The sequence below is a fragment of the Mustela lutreola genome, chromosome 3, assembly GCF_030435805.1.
Source record: "Mustela lutreola isolate mMusLut2 chromosome 3, mMusLut2.pri, whole genome shotgun sequence".
Taxonomy (NCBI): Eukaryota; Metazoa; Chordata; class Mammalia; order Carnivora; family Mustelidae; genus Mustela; species Mustela lutreola.
The window spans coordinates 108413741-108430119 of NC_081292.1; the positions used below are offsets into that span (position 1 = coordinate 108413741).

The 16379-nt window shown below is 49.6% G+C and overlaps 1 protein-coding gene across 1 annotated transcript in view; it reads right to left on the reverse strand.

Annotated features, from left to right (window-relative positions):
• Nucleotides 1-4649: 4649 nt before the first annotated feature.
• Nucleotides 4650-16379, reverse strand: part of MARCO (macrophage receptor with collagenous structure) — a 37931-nt gene continuing 26201 nt past the window's right edge. The window contains exons 12-16 of the mRNA XM_059166663.1: nt 9031-9075; nt 7927-8025; nt 7359-7403; nt 6625-6801; nt 4650-4925 (exon numbers count right to left, since the gene is read on the reverse strand). Coding sequence (XP_059022646.1) covers nt 4795-4925; nt 6625-6801; nt 7359-7403; nt 7927-8025; nt 9031-9075 — 497 coding nt within the window. The 3' untranslated portion in view covers nt 4650-4794. The remainder of the gene's footprint in view (nt 4926-6624; nt 6802-7358; nt 7404-7926; nt 8026-9030; nt 9076-16379) is intronic.

Below are 16379 nucleotides of genomic sequence, written 5' to 3' on the forward strand. Positions count from 1 at the left end.
TGCCGGCTGGATCCAGGTGTGTGGGGCTCAGAGGAAAGGAAGTGGGAGGAAAGGCAGAGGGGAAGAAAGGGTGAATGGCCATAGCCATTCTGACCAACACTAAGGATTTCTTTTAATTGCCAATATGACATGCAAATAAAAGATCTCTCTCTTTTTTTTTTTTTTTTTTTTTAGCATTTCTTTTATTGAAGGTAAGAATGAACTTTAAAAAATGTTTATTGACCTATGGTCTCTCTTTGACCATCTCTTTGATGGTTTATATTCCTGGTTTATATTCCTGGACTCACTCCCCTCTGATACTCTACCAAAAGGGGAACTGAAGAACGTTTAAATGAACAAATTCCTTGAGTTCTGATCCTCTCCTCAACCCCAAGGACTTAGAACATCCCTATCAGAGGGGTGTCATTTGCATGATTTTAATACAGATTCCTGTGTTGCAACAATGCACATTTTCTGAATGCTTCTTGAGTCCAGCATGGTGCAAAGGAAAAAATATTCAGAGCCAGAAGACCTGGAGATGAGTTTTAATGACCAAAAAGATTCATTTTCTTCAGCTAGATTCAGTTTTTCCATCTATAAAATGGAGATGATAAGGAAACATTCCAACTCAGTGTTGTTGTGAAAAATAAATAAGATCAGGGTAACCACCGCAATAATAGACCTCACCTCAGAAGATATTGGATTTTGTGCTGATTTTGCCTCCCTTACATGGATGGGTTATCTATCTATCATCTATCTATCTATCAGGAGTGAGTGAAAGGAAGGCTTTCTCTGGAGTGGGTGCTGTCAGACAACGTTTCTTAAACAAAGTACAATGTGAACTGGGCCAGAAAGGGTGGAAAGGATCCTGATGTGGTGGGTGGAGGAAGGGAAGATGTTCTGGGTGTGGAGACATGGTTAGAGAGGAAGCTTAGAGTCAAGCTGTCCTAGTCAGTGCTGCTGTTATTCAGTTCCCAGTATGTGCCAAGAGCTCTGCAGTTACTCCACACAAAGCCATGTATTATTTCTATTTTTAAGCATCATCATCATCATCATTTCCCCCTTTACAGGTGGGGAAACAGAAACTCAGAGAAGTTATGTGACTTCCCCTAAGCCACACAATTGATCATTGGTGCTGGAATTTGAATCTGATCCCAAATCCCATAGTTTCCCTCCCCAAAATCATCTCCAGCAGGCACGGAGGGGCTCCCAGCCCTCCAGCTTCAAGGGAGTACCTCCCCTTGACCTGCGGGACCACGAAGGCTCCAGCCTTAAGGTGGTGGTTACTTATCCACCTCGCTTCCGGGTCAAGGCTGTGCACTTCCGGAGCAGCCCGGCCAGGGACCCAATGGAGCAGAGGGAGAGTCTAGGGGCCTGGCTATTCCCACCCAACATGAGACACAGCCTCTGGGGGCAGTCTTCGCTCCATATCTCCCTGTGGAATCCCATAGGCAGGTGGGGCTGGGCTCTCCTGCCCCATCCAGCTCCTCCTACCTTTTGTCTTTCACATGCCTGATCCCTGTGAGCCTCTCCCGCAGCCAGCTCCTGGACATCCCATCCTCATGTGTCCTGCCCCCCGAGCCAGGTGCGGCTGGCAGATCCTTCTGAAAGCCTGCTTGCTGGAACACAGGGCCCAGCAGGGCAGTGTCCAGGCAAGGGGTGGACTGTGGAGATCGTAGTAACCGACCCTGAGCATTCGCCAGGTAGCAGGCACCATGTTAAATGCTTTCTTTTTACTTATGATGTCTTTCTCCTCCTTCTTTTTTTTAAAAGATTTTATTTCTCTGACAGAGAGACACAGGGAGAGAGGGAACAGAGCAGGGGGAGTGCAAGAGGGAGAAGCAGCTGGGAGCCTGATGTGGGGCTGGATCCCAGGACTCTGGGATCATGACCTGAGCAGAAGGCAGACGCTGACGCTTAAGGACTGAGCCACCCAGGCGCCCCTTTACTTATGATTTCAGTTAAACCTCACAAGAACTCTGAGAGAGAGCAATTGTTACTATATTTTATAGACAAGGAACCCAGAGAGTTCGAACACCTCGACTGTCCAGGTAGAAGCCTGTTATGGGGCAATGTGGTTCCAGAAACCGTGCTTGTAGCTGTGTCTCTCCCCTTGGTTGCCAGGAAGCTCTCCGGGCTTGCCCTGCTGGGCAGGAAGTGACAGGGGGTGTCTTGGAGCACCCACCATCTCTGTCTTGCTCAGCACAGCTTGTCCCGTCTGGTGTCATCCTGTGGGCCTCAGCCAGGGGAACTGGAAGCAGAGGAAGGAGAATGACTTCCCTGAACAGCATGTCTGGCAGAGGTTAGGAGGTCAGGCCGAACATCCGAGGGCGCCCACCCCACCCCAGTCTGCTCTCTGGCCCTTGCAGATGCTGTCATGCTAATTTTACCCAGTTCCTCATTGGCGCCCACAATCAGCTATCCGTCAGCCACAGAACCAGTGTGTTCATAGAACTATGTGCTGTGCCCCACACCCCACTTCCACCCATGGTTCTGGAAGGCCAAGCTTAGCTTGGCCTGAGAGCTTATGAGAGGAGCTGCCTGGCAAAGGTGCAGGGGACAGCAACTCTCCATCGTCTCTTAATCTTACCAGTGTCAGACAGAGACCTGGCTTCGAACCCCTCTCTGCCCCTTCCGGGGCTGTGTATCTTTAGTCAAATTAATTCCATTAGGTGGTTATTGCTAATAACCGCCACACCCCAGACTTAGTGGCTTTAAGCTACAACAAACTGTGGTTGTTCAAGAGATCATAGGTTGGTTGAACAGTTAGTTCCTTGGATGTGGGCCAGGCTTGACCAGCCTCGGCTGAACTCCCTACTGGGACTGCAGCCAGCTAGAGGCTGGATGGATGGCGAATGACCTCACCTGGGGTAACTGGACCCTGCTTCACATGCCCACTTATCCCCCAGTGGGCTAGCATGGACCAGTGTTCCTAATGTGCTGGGGATGCCCAGAGAGTGAACCAGGGACAGACTTGGCTTCTGATGATGAGCGGCGAAGTCACGTTGCGAATACCCCAGAGAGAAGGGTGGTGGATTGGAGCCATAAACCGCATCACTTAACCTCGCTGCAACTCTGTTGACTCATTTCTAGGATGGGAATAATATCACATATCATGTGATGCTCTAGCGTTCCCAGTCTTTTTAGGGGGTGGTCGCGAAGGGGCAGCCACAAGAGGGCACTCAAGAGAGGTGCAGGAAAACAAAGCTTATTAAACTCAGGGGTCTTAGGGAGACGGAATCACTGCAGGCTGGGAGGGGGGACCATGTGGGAAAAGCCCCAAGGGACCAGGTCCAGCCATGCATGTGGGGAACTGAGAGACAATGAGGAACCTGTGGGTCAGGGCAGTTACTGTGGGGCGGGGTGGGTACACAGGCAAACAGCCTGAGGGGCTGTCCTTGGGGCTCTTTGGTGTTTGACCAGCACTGGGTCACAGTCACGGGAGGTAAGAAGGGGAGCTGGTGGCAGGGACCCATCTTATCATCCTGGTACACTTGGTTCTCCAGATTGGGTGCTCACGACGTGTTTGTGGGGATGTTGAGGCAGCAGGAAGAGATGAACTTTTGAAATTTATAATACACCTAGTACGCCAGGGGCTCCATGAGTTTATTTTGAAAGCTAACTTTATAAATTACAGAAGACCAAGTAGTAGATTCACCATTCCTTTGCACCTTAGAAACTGTTTGGTTGTGGTGGTGGTGGGGTGTCCTTAGCCACAATAATTAGAGTATGAGGCACCAGGATCTGCCCTCCAACTGCTGGAGACTATGAAGCCATCCTAGTGCAGCAAAGTGGAGTGCTCTGTCCAGCATTCCTTCCTCCCTTCCTTCGTTTATTCAGGGAATCAATCAGAAAACAGACAGCAAGAGCCTGTCATGTAATGTGTGGGAGATACTGGTCGTAACATAGGAAATGAAGCATCGAGGCTCCCAGAGGGATGTGTGGGGTTGATTGTCAAGGGCTCTCCCCTGCAAGCCAGGTGAAGAGTGTGGCGCCCTGCCTTGGGGAATGGGGAACCACTGAAGGCTTTAGGCAGGGATCCCTATGGTGGTTTCTTTGTCATTTCAAAAGATGTCTCAGGTGGCTGCCTGGAGAACAAAGAGGTGGTTGGTGAAGTGCAGTGCAGGGAAGACTAATTAGAAGATGTTGGGAGAGAGAGAGAGCGCGTGCACATGAGATTGCACTCAGAAAGTATAGAACCCTGGGGGAAGCCTGGAAAGGGATGGGGGAGCTGAGTTGCTCAGAACATGAGCTGCTCTACCTTCTTGGTTTAATTCGGTCATTGATTAAATACAAGTTTACCAAGCCCCTAGATGGGGGTGAATAAAATAGACAACAGTCCTTTCATTAATGGAGCTCACATTCCAAGAAAACTCATTTTCATGCTTAAAGGCATGCAGCATGGTGTCAGCTACATGCCCACCTCCCCATTTGCTAGTGAAGGGCTCCAGGCCTGGAGCTCAAGCGGAAGGGACAGGGATGGTCATGCCTCATTCTGACTACTGGTACTCTTCACTTTCCACATCAAATTTAGGACCCCTTGAGTCCCACCTCTCCCTGGCTATAAGTTGAGATTCCACTGTCCTCTTTTGAGAACTCAGTGTGTCCTTTGAGTGGGCCCATCAATAAGGAACAGAAGGTATGAACTCATGAGTTCAGCCACAGCCAAATACATTACCAGGTCATGGTTTGAATTTTATTAGTGACCCCACCTCAGAACAACCCCTCAGAGAATGCTGGCCCTCCTGCAGGGGAGCTGAGTGTCCCTGTCTGCAGACACTTCCGGCCACAGCATGGTGGAGGGACTGTGGGGGGTCATCTGCATTCCACACCAGCATCCTCGTTGTGGTTGCAGTTGTGGGCCCCCCAGTTGTTCTTACTGCAATTCCAGAGGGTCATCTCTGTCCCCCGACAGGCAACGTTATCCAGCCATATCTCCCCACTGCCTGGATATAGGGAAAGCAGGGAGAAAGAGGGAAGCAGGATTAGTGCCAAACTTACATTTGGGGTAGACTGCCAATTTCCCTCACAGCCACTTGGGCCCCAGGTGCTGATGGCCGGTCTCCTCTCCTGCTATGAGTCTGCCTCCCTTCTGCTTTCTGCTCTTTAACAAAAGTCTCATCCAAAGATTAGATGAGATTGATTAAGATAGATTGAGATATATATCATCTATTTATAATTACTGATACTTAGTCTATGCAGTGTTTGAAATTTCCTCCTGGGGACTTCCCAGTGTTTGTTTCTTTCCTGCTTAGTCCTGCTGCTGTACCCACCTTCCTCAAATGCCCTTTGAACCAGGCCGTTCTCTGGCTCGAAAGCATTCACATGTTCCTCCAAATCCCTTCCTCCTGATATAATCGATTTCAGATCACCAGCTCAGAGAAAAACAGCAGGATGGTGGATGGTTCCGACTTACCGTGGTTTGATTTATGACTTTCCTACTTTATGATGGTGCAATCATACTTGGAATTTTGAATTGTGATCTTTTCCCAGGCTAGGGGGATGTGGGGTGAGGCGCTCTTCAGATGCTGGGCGGCAGAAGCTCCCAGTCAGCCAGGTGCTCGTGAGAGCAAACGGCGGACCCATGATACCGGGGCAACCATTCCGTATGCAGACTGCCATGCTGTTTGTAACCTTCGGTACAGTGTCCAATCAATGGCATGGTCTAGTGACTTCATCATAAGTAGGCTTTGTGTTACATGATTTTGCCTAACTATGTTCTAGTGTAGGTGTTCTGAGCATCCTTACGGCAGATGAGGCTAAGCTGTGACTTGGTAGGTGACCTGTTTTGTATTAGATGCATCTTTGACACAATGTTTTCAAATTACTTTGTGTTTATTGAAATGTAACCCCATTGTAAACCCAGGGTGATCTGTATTTGGTTACAGTAATTTACTTTTACACACAGTTTACAGTGTAGTGATCTATGTAAGTGTAATCTATATGAGGAAAATATATACTTTAAAGGAGTTTTACAAGCCAACCGGTACCTAGATTAAAAACCAGGTAGGCACTGTAGGGTGGAGTAAAGGCAGAGAGCTTTTGGGGCGGGAGAAGACAACCTAATCTTCCTGCCAGGTCAGCTCTTATGGCCAAAGAAATAGTCTTAGTCTGGGGATTTGGCTACTTTATTGAAAGTTTGAAGTTTTTGCTGAAAGAGATAGCCTGAGTCTCTAGCACCCCAGGACATCTTTCCAAAAGTGATTTAAGGAAGTCCCTGCCCTGATTTGTTTATTTTTCCCTTTGCACCTTTTCCTTGAAGATGATCAAGGCGTGTCCTGGCTTCCAGTTTCCAGAAGTTGAGATGAGCACCTGTGTTTGCCCACCCTGAAACTTTTCTGTTCTTCTAGGACTGGCGCCTGGCTGTCCTTCAGAGAGCCATGACTCACAGACACCCTTGGCCATGGAGCACTCTGGCTTTCTATGCTGCACAGACAGTGATCCAGCCGGGTGAGCCAGAGCCCCACCCAAGCCTTTGCTGTCCAGGTCCTCTTTGTCCTGGGGCAGCCAGCCTAGAAGGCACTGACCAGCAGGACTTTTCAGTTGCTTAAACCAATCTTTTTCTTTTAACCTAAATTCATGGAGTTCTTTGCAACCAAAGGGAAAGCCTCCAGGAGAGAGGCTCCTGGCCAAGGACCCACTCACCAGGTGACACGTTGGTAAGGGCTGTTCCGCTGGAGTAGCCCAGCATGCGGCAGAAGACGGTGGCATCGGAATTGTCCCAGTCATCATCACAGATTGTCCCCCAGATGCCGTTATAGAAAATTTCAGCCCGGCCTCTGTTCCTACTGCCGATAATCCTGACGGTCTGTAATGGTTCACCTGGGTGAAAGACACACGTGGGAGAGGGGAAGAGAGCAGCCTAGAGCTTTGTGTGGCTGCAGGCTCAGCCTTTTTCTGGTTGGCAGTTCTGTTATTCCGGGGCAGGGGAAATCCCCCTGCTGGACTGTCACCAGAGCCGGGAACTTCCTGCATGTGGCTCAGCATTCTCTGTCCACTTGCAGCCAGTCCTGCATACCCAGCTGGCTGCATCGCACCTTGTCTTGTGGGGAGAAGAAAAGGAGCAGTTGATGGGAAAACAGAAGGAGGGAAAGAAGGGAGAATGGGAGAAAGGGAAGGAGCGGGACTTGGAGAAGGAGGGAAGAAGAAAGAGAAGGAAGGGGGGAGGCAGGAAGGGAGAGGAGATGGGAGCTAAAAAAGCAGTTGCGCTGTGGCTCTAAATCATCATGGATGGGCTTCGCCAAAGGCTGAGTCTGTTAGCTTTTCCCCAAATGAGGCATTTCTCTGAGAACCAGGGTCTGTTCCCTACCACACGTACAGTTTTCAAGCACTGAGTTCCCGCAAAGGCACACATTAAAGAGAATAGAAATAATAATTACCTTTTTGGCCTTTTTCTCCCTGAGTTCCCTGTGCTCCAGAAGCTCCTGTTGCAAGGGAAAAAAAGAAAAGAAAAAGAAAGAACCCACACAATTTAAAGGAAACCAAGCCAGGATCCCTTCACCCTTCTTCACCGGTGGTGGGGAGGAGAGCGGGGGCAGGGAGGTCAGATTCTCTCCTCCAGCTTTGCCAGTGACCGGGCACCATGGGGACTGAGCACCACTGGTTGAAGAAGCCGAAACAGGCCTGACCTATGGTGGGAGGATTTAAACTAGATTCCTGAGGAGTACTGAACAGGTAGGAGACAGGGAGGGGCGGCCTCTCCTTTGTGGAAAGCTCTGGTGGCTAGGGCTCGGCGGGGCGTCGTGCAAACACACGTTCACTTGTCTGGCCCCCAGGATGCCCTGGCTGTGCCTCATTCACTCCTGTATCCTCAGGGCTGAGGGCAATCCCAGCGCAGAAACTGTCCAGGGAGCCAATAAACCTCTACACCTTTGGTTCTTAAAACTCCCAGGCTCTTTACAACAGGGCCTCTCCTTAGAGCCCATAAATCACAGACCGAGGCCTTACCTTTCACTCCCGGCTCTCCCTTTTGGCCTTTCAGTCCAGGTGCACCTGTGACGCCTCCCTGGCCCGGGTTTCCCTTTTGTCCCTTCATGCCCTCAGGGCCTGGAGAGGAGAGAGACGCTTCCATCAGATGTTCTGCCCTGCTTTCCGAGGGGGACCGAGGGCCTTCGTCTTTAGAGACTGGGTTGTCCTTGACAAGCGCACACCCCACCCCCGTGAATGGACTGTTTGCATGTTGAGCCTGCACCTTCAGTCCACCTGGGAGAGGTGGTGAGGGCGGGCAGGGTCTGGCTACTGCAGTGATCTCCCCCCACTGACTCTCACATGAATGCTGGGAGACCACACACGGGTCACAAGAGCTGACAGGATTCCAGAGGTTTTTAGTTTTCCTCAGACCACACAATTGTGTGGAAGTTCTGGCCATTCTGGGAGAACTTGCTAGAATGTTTCTAGGCCTCGAGATCTGCTTTAGTAAGTTTCAATGCGAACCAGATATCCAGCTCAGAGGAAGAAAGCCAGTTCAAGAAATGTGTCTGAGAAGTTTCACATTGGCCCTCATCAGGGCAGAACTGTGGAGAAGACTAGAAGTGCTCTGTGTGAAGACGTGTGCTCAGTGACGGACCACGGGCAGGGGCTTGGAAAGCCATGGTGACCATAACAGGCCAGTGGTAAGCAGCCGGAGGAGGACAAGAGGAGTTTCAGGGGACAAACTGAAGATGGAGAGGGACCAGCACAGGCATGGGGAAGCAGAGGCCTTGCAGCCTGGGACCTGGAGAATAAGGCAGCCCAGCTCCACAGAGGCCGCATGCCTTGAAGCCACCAGCTGACTCCAAGCTCTCCAGCCCCTCCCTACCCCTTCTCCACCCTCAGCTCGGTCCCCTCTCTATTACCTCAGGTCCCTGAGTTCTGTCCCTCTCCAGGTTTTCCAGGGGAAGAACCTGAGGCTTGAGAGACAGAGCCCTGGAATCTTAGCCTCAAACAGGCTTGGGCCCTGGCCGCTCTAGGGGAAGGTTAAAGCAGAATGTTCAAAGTCAACAAGACCTGCCCTCCGAGCACGAGCCTTTCCAGACATCATTCTGAGAAATTAAAATGAAGCCGGCCCTTTACCTGGAACTCCTGATTCTCCTTTTGTTCCTTTCTGTCCTTGAAGTCCTAAGATCGAAATACAAAAAAGGGGGGAGGAAGATAATAAAACTTAGATATTAGACACTTTTAATCTTAGACAACCTCTACCTTTTGTCTGATTAATGCAGATGGAAAGACACATTGGTTCTCCACGATTGTTTAAAGCCTCCTTAGCCGAGCATAAAAGGAGACAGACCGCAGATAAATGGGGACACGTATTGGGGTGAAGTAGAAAGGTAGTGGATGAAAGTCAGAGTTAGACAGACAGACAGACTCGGGATTTACTGGCTGGCCTTCTTGGTCTGATGATAGCCTGACTCAGAGTATAAATTCAACCCCATTCCTTCCTGCCTGCATTTTATTGGAAAAGAAGTGAGACATATTTTGAAAATAAAAGCACCTTTATTTCCAGAAGACTGTGGAGGAGACTCCTGGGGCTCAAGGAGTGGGTGGGGGGAGCCCTCATCCACAGCAGATGCTCCATAGAAATTATTGGTTCTTTTCATCATGGCCCTAAGGTAGCTAAGGATTCGTGTGGCCAGGTCAGAAGCCACAGGAATTCAGAGCCGCTGCTGCAGAAAAGCAGGACATGCTGGAAGGATCTGAGAGGGCAACTAGTTCAGCCCCTCATGGGAAGGATGGGACAGAACTGAGGTTTAGTGAGTTTCCTGTAAGACCTGGAGGAACCTCAGAGGCCAGACCTTGGCAGGCAGGCCCGAGCCCACCGTGAGCCATTTGCACCTGCTCTGGTCCCTCTTTTTAGAATGCCTCACCCATTCTGTTCACTGGAGAACTCAGATCAAGCCTGTAAGACCTGTTAAGATGTCAGATGTCACTTGACTACGAAAACTTCTCTGGCCTCTCCTATGGATGGCGTGATCCTCCCGAGGCAGCAGAAGGGCTGGAGCCAGACGGCCTGGGCTGGCATCTGTCTCTGTGACCTTGAGCAATGTACTTGCCCTCTCAGAGACTCATTTTCCTGCTCTGAGTCTCCTGGCTGCCTCGGGGGGTGGTCCTGAGACTGAAATGTCATCTGTGTCATGGGCTGAGCTTCGTGTCTGGCCTGCACTCAGTAGGTGCTGCCCCAGAGACCCCACGGACCCTGTTTGCACGTATCTGTCTCCCCTCCGGAGGAAGCACCTCAGACCCTGGCCCACAGGAGCTCCTGGCTCCTGGCCCAACAAGCCCCCTAACTGTTCACTGGTGACCTGAGCCAGAAGAGGCAGCACAAATTTCCTCTGCTCATCGGCATCTGAATGGTGTGTGTCAAGATTAGAGAGGAGAAGCCACATTCAGACATCTGTCTTTGGCTTTAGTAAATAGAAAAATACCTTGACCCTTGGCCCTCTGTCTGCAGCCTAGAGGGCGCAATATTGCAGAAACCTCTACCTGAAGAGTCCGTCCCTGGAACCAAGGTTCAGGGACGCCAGGCCCCATGACCTCCCTTTATGGTCCCCTCCCAAAGAAATGCCCATCCCCAGCTGTCCCCAAAGCACCACATGACAAGCACACCCTGTACAGACAGGAATCACAGGGACTCCCTTATTTGCTGACCTGTGCATGCTGCTAAGGGCTTTATACATATCCTCATTCTGCCTTTCAGTTACCCTGCAAGGTCATGCCCTTTTCCTTTATACAGAAGAGGAGAAAAGACACAGTCACAGATGCTAGGTGATTTATCCAAGGCCACACAGTGACGAAGTGGTGAAACTGGGTTGTAACGCAGGTGGGTCCCCCACTGAGTGCTGTAGCTCCCTATGCCCCATTAGCATAGCAGCTCACACCTTCCTGGAGTTTCCATTTGGCCTGTCCACCTGGTTCCCAGGTTCCATCCCGTCCCCTAAATGAGTAGCTGAGCTAGGGGTGCTTCAGAGTCACCTGCATGGGGCTGGCGAACCAAACCGGCTTGTCAGGCTCCACCCTGGAGCTGCTGATTCAGTGGATCTGAGAAGCTGCCTTTCTAGCAGGTTCCCAGCTGATGGTGATGCTGCTGGTCCGGGGACCACATTTTGAGTAACACTGCCTTAAACAAATCTCACTGGCTCTTTAAAGACCAGCTCCCAGCTCACCACCTTCGAGCAGCCTTCCTGTCTATGGGGAAAACAAATGTTGGTTTCTCCTCTAAACCACATCTAACTGGGTTTTTCTGGGTGTCACACATGTATCAAGCTGAGATGACCCAAAATATTTATTTGCAAGGTATTTACTTAGAGAAATAATTTTCTCCCAAGAAAATCATTTTGTTAGAAAGCACATGTCTCTGGATTGTTCCGTGTTCAGCTGGTGTTTTGCCTGAAATCTTAGAATGTTCCTGCTCTGAGGGGGAAATTTCCAGTTTCAAACACAGAGTGCTGTCAAGCTAGCAGGGACCTGGCTATTATTCTAGAATATTCTTCACATTCCACACAGAAGGAAATGGGCCCGGGGCAGGTCTTCCAGCTCTGATTTAATGTAGAAATTTCCAGTACATTAGGAAACTCCTTAAGTAGCATCTTGACATACAGGCTAAGTGCAGCCTGACAAAGTGAGGATGACTTTGACAACTGACAGACGGCGCTATGTGGCAGAAGTAAGATGGCGGGTTGGGGACCGATACTGGGATGGATGTAGACTTTTGCAGATATCTCTGAGAGATTTAGAAGAAAATGAGGACAGGTTTTATGAGTGGCAACTTAGAAATGTGAGTTGGTAGAATTTAATAAATTCTGGGACCAACTCAGTACTTTGATATGGGGACTGGAATGAACTGAGAAATTATATTCACAATATAGGGCTTAATTGCTATTATGAATTACTTTTTGTTGCTTACCTTCAAAATAAAATGTCTTCAAATACAGATAAGAAAATGGATTTCAGGCTATTTGCATTTTGGCTTTGCCTCCAGAGGAAAATAAAAGGACATAGAAAATTCAGATTCTTGTTATATTTTAGACACGAAGGCTGCTGAGATGCAGACCTTCTGATCAGACGGGTGTTTCAGAGCTTAAATGTCTTGGCTGCTTCTAATGCCATTTCATGGGCCCCTGGGTGGCTCAGTGGGTTAAGCCGCTGCCTTCAGCTCAGGTCATGATCTCAGGGTCCTGGGATCGAGTCCCGCATCGGGCTCTCTGCTCAGCAGGGAGTCTGTTTCCTCCTCTCTCTCTCTCTCTCTGCCTGCCTCTCTGCCTACTTGTAATCTCTGTCTGTCAAAAAAAAAAAAAAAAATCTAATGCCATTTCATGAGGTGTGATGCTAGAAAGCAAAATGCCCACATCATTTCCCAACAAACTTGAAAATGGCCAAGGGATTTTGAGCTAAAATGAATTTTTGTGGGATTTTTGGTTTTTTATTTTGCGATCGTTTTCCCCCAAGTGAAATAACTCCGTAATCCTTTGAAAGATCAAAGGTTAGAAATAACTCCATTTTGGGAGGTTGGTAAAATGCTGTTTTGTGAATGGTGAAGGAAAGGGCCTTGGGAGAAAGTTCTGCCGAGTGATCATGCCATCTGTGACATGTGTGGTTTGTCCTCCCGACAGAATGAAAAACGTTTCCTCGTCACCATCTTTAATCTAAGATGGCTGCTTTCTCTCAAGAAGTGCCAACACAGGGGCACATTCCACCTGAGTGGGTTGGAGTACGGTAAGCGACCATTCACGACGGCAGGAGGATTTGGTGACTGAGCCAAGATTCACCCATCTGCAGGGGAGTGGCAAGGGCAGGAGAGTCTGGCTTTCTTAGAATTGTTTACTCTGTGCTATTCTATGTAACATGGTCTGGAAAAGCACAACTTTGGGATCTGGCCCTGGGATTAAGATTCAGAGTATATTACCTGCGAGACCCCAAGGAGAGGATTCACCCTGGGGGAATGTTTGCTCCCTCCACTGTAAGGTAGCGGTAATGGAACTCAGGGACACAAGCAGATGAGCTAAGATCACAGGAGTAAATCCCAAGCACAGTGCCTGGCCCAGAAGTATCGTTAATTATAAACAGATTTCATTTTTTTAAATTAATGCACCATCATAGGAGCTGGCTGTTAGCCTAGGTCAAGCCAAGGCACTATAATTTCTCTGTTTTCATCCAGGGAGGCTTGATGTTCTCCTGAGAGATTAATGATTTTATTTACAAAATAGGAAATACATTGGGTTGAAAAACTGGCTTGATATAACCCACACGGGACAGACACCATACTATCTCCAATTTGGGGAATACCAGTGTCCTGACATTGAAAAGTAAGCATTATCTTCCACGATCACTACCCATCCTTCCTTTTCCCACTTGAGGAATCTAACCTCTCCAGGAGTTCCTTAACCTCTGACTTCGGGATGATAGGTAGACCGATAATGGACCTGTTGGAATAGGCCAGATAATGGACCTGTGGAAATTCCCTCTTGAGATGGAACCATTAGCTACTAGATCGAGACAAGCATTTGGATTTGCGTGGGAAACTGACACAATTTTATGAAAGTTGTAATCAACACGTGCTCCAAATTGAAGATGTAATCAGCATGTTTACTTGGGTAGCCGGAATTAAGGAATAGCCTTTAGAATTTGCCTGGTTGGTATTCACCACTGGGTCTGATTGATGGAGATCCCCCAAAAAGTGTTCAACAAACATGGGAACTTGATAATAGGGTTAAAGCCATCCCTAGTCTGTGAGCCAAAGGTCTCTGGGCTCTCAGGGAGGTGGGTTTTGGGGTAAATAATGAAGAGTCATAACAGGGCCTGAGAACATCATGTTCCCTTCTTGGAATTGAAGAAGAGCCTGCTGTAGCCTCAGCTTTAATCCTTCCTGACCTGGGATGGAGAGGGAAGGTGTCACTCATTAGAATGCCTAATGGGGGGGGGCACCTGGGTGGTTCAGTGGGTTAAGCCGCTGCCTTCAGCTCAGGTCATGATCTCAGGGTCCTGGGATCGAGTCCCACATCGGGCTCTCTGCTCAGCAGGGAGCCTGCTTCCCTCTCTCTCTCTCTCTCTCTGCCTGCCTCTCCGACTACTTGTGATTTCTGTCAAATAAATAAGTAAAATCTTAAAAAAAAAAAAAAAAAAAAGAATGCCTGATGGGGGGTAATGGTATTCTCAGGCTGCCTAGGAAGGAAAAGAGCATGACAGAGTGTAATGGATAAGGCCCCAGGCTTTGAGCCAGCCAGGCTACGATTCCAACCTTCACTGTGCCTCCTCCTGTGGCACTCCTCAAGTGTGGGCAAGTTGCACTAACGAAAGTGCTTATCCCACTGGGTTATCATGAAAATGCTTGTTATCGGAGCGACTCGTCCCGAGGTAAATCGTCCCAGGGTATAGCGTGCAGGGCAAAATCTCCTACCTCCAGAGAGTGGGAGACACAGGCTGGGAGCCTGGGAAGGGGGCGCAGTGTCCCTTGTGGGTAAAATCATGTTTTACCGCTGATACCCTTAAGAACTGCTAGTCTGGCAATCGGGGGAGGGTGGGGAAGGATTGGGACAGAGACTTGTTTATAACTGAGGGTTGAAAGCTGTCATCACTATGAAGCCAAGCAGAAAACTCAGGGGTAGGGCAGCCTCATGCCCAGAAGTCAGACCTCCTGGGATCTGGGAGCAAGGAAAGGGGAAATATTTAAGATCGGGAGGAGGCAGTTAACAAGGCAGGGAAAGCTGACCACCACACCAGAAGGTGAGACCTTTCTGGGGGGGGGCCTTCAGGTAGCATCGATATGGCCTCAGGCAGCAGATCCCTGGCCCTGGCTGACACAGTCGTGAAAAAGAAATCAGCTCAGAGGCTGGATGGGCTGGAAGGACAGTGGGTACTTTTTTCTTTTCCCGAAGATTTTATTTATTTAATTGATAGAAAGACACATAATGAGAGAGGGAACACAAGCAGGGGGAATGGGAGAGGGAGAAGCAGGCTTCCTGCCGAGGAGGAAGCCCGATGCGGGGCCTGATCCCAGGACCCTGGGATCATGACCTAAGCCAAAGGCAGATGCTTAATGACTGAGTCACCCAGGCACCCCAGGATAGCACGTACTACAAAAGCCTGTGCCATAACTCTCAATGATCTTCAGGAAAACCCCAATGGTTGAAGGCTCAGAGTCCAGGGCCAGCCAGGACGTGGCCCCTACCCACCCCTCTGGCCAGAGCTCCTGACCCTCTCTCACACCCCAACCCTAGATGCCAGGTACAGAAGCCTACAGAGCCCTCCCTCATTCTTTCATGACTTTGCTTGCTCTCTTCCTTCTCTCTAGATTTCCTTTCCCTTCCTCCCTATGGCCAGCCTCCACTCCTTCCACAAGACTCAGCTCAAGCTCTTACATCACTCATGTGCTGCTCTGCCTTTCATCACCCCTACCAGAGAAGTGACATGATGAAACTGAAGCATTTAGCTGAGTTAAGTCACATTTGTTTAAGGAATCAATCCATCTACTAGTCAACTACTTGATCAATGAGCCCTAAGAACACCTGCCCCTCATGTGGGTCTGCACATGGCTCTGCGTGAGGGCGTCAGGCTAACACAGCATGACCTGCGGCATGAGACACAGACCTGCGACACAGCATGAGAACGGCCTGCAACAGACTGTCCACAGACACCCGAAGCCACTGCCCAGCCTGCTCTCTTGACCTTGCACTGTTACAATGCCTCCAGGCTGCACTTGGCTTTCTAAGGGGCATTCAGCACTTCTCCATGCAAATGTTCATGACAGAATGCACCTGGCACAGTCTGGCAACAGTCTGTCTGCCTGTCTCAGGCACCAACCTGTGTGCGTGAGGTCAGGAAGCAGGTGTTACACATCATGGTGCACCAGTGCCCCCCAAAAGTGGCCCAGAGTTTTTAGACCATTGCCCAGACTGACTTAGTGACTAGACAAAATTGGTGTAGAGGTTTAATAAAGTAGGCCACATTGGTTGACTGGTTTATAACCTATACTAAGTTGGCACAATGGTTTATAATATAGACTAAGTTGACAGGAAGGTTTATATAGTGGTCACTGTGCGCTTGGTTACTATGGGTCACTCCTCCCAGCCTGAGGCCCTTTGGGAGAATGTGCAAGAAGGGGTTTCTTGATCTTGACCCCTCCCCACCGAAATCCAGAGCCCTGACCCTGGGGGCCCCGTTATAGGTTAGCTGGAGAGAATGGAAACTATGTCCAGGGCTAGAAGGCAGTCCAGGAGACTATATGGGTCAGCTGCCCTTCTCTTTAATGGAGGAGGTTCGGTCATGGCTTTGGGGCCTTTCAGGGGCCCTGGGCAGAGAGAGGACAGCCCTAGGGCTTTGAGCTCAAAGGGCCCCGAGAGAGGAAAGTGTCCTCTGGGGCCTGAGTGCAGAAGACCATCTCCCTCCTTCTGGTGGGCTCGCTGGGAGGGGGTCCTCCTCCCTGCCCACCC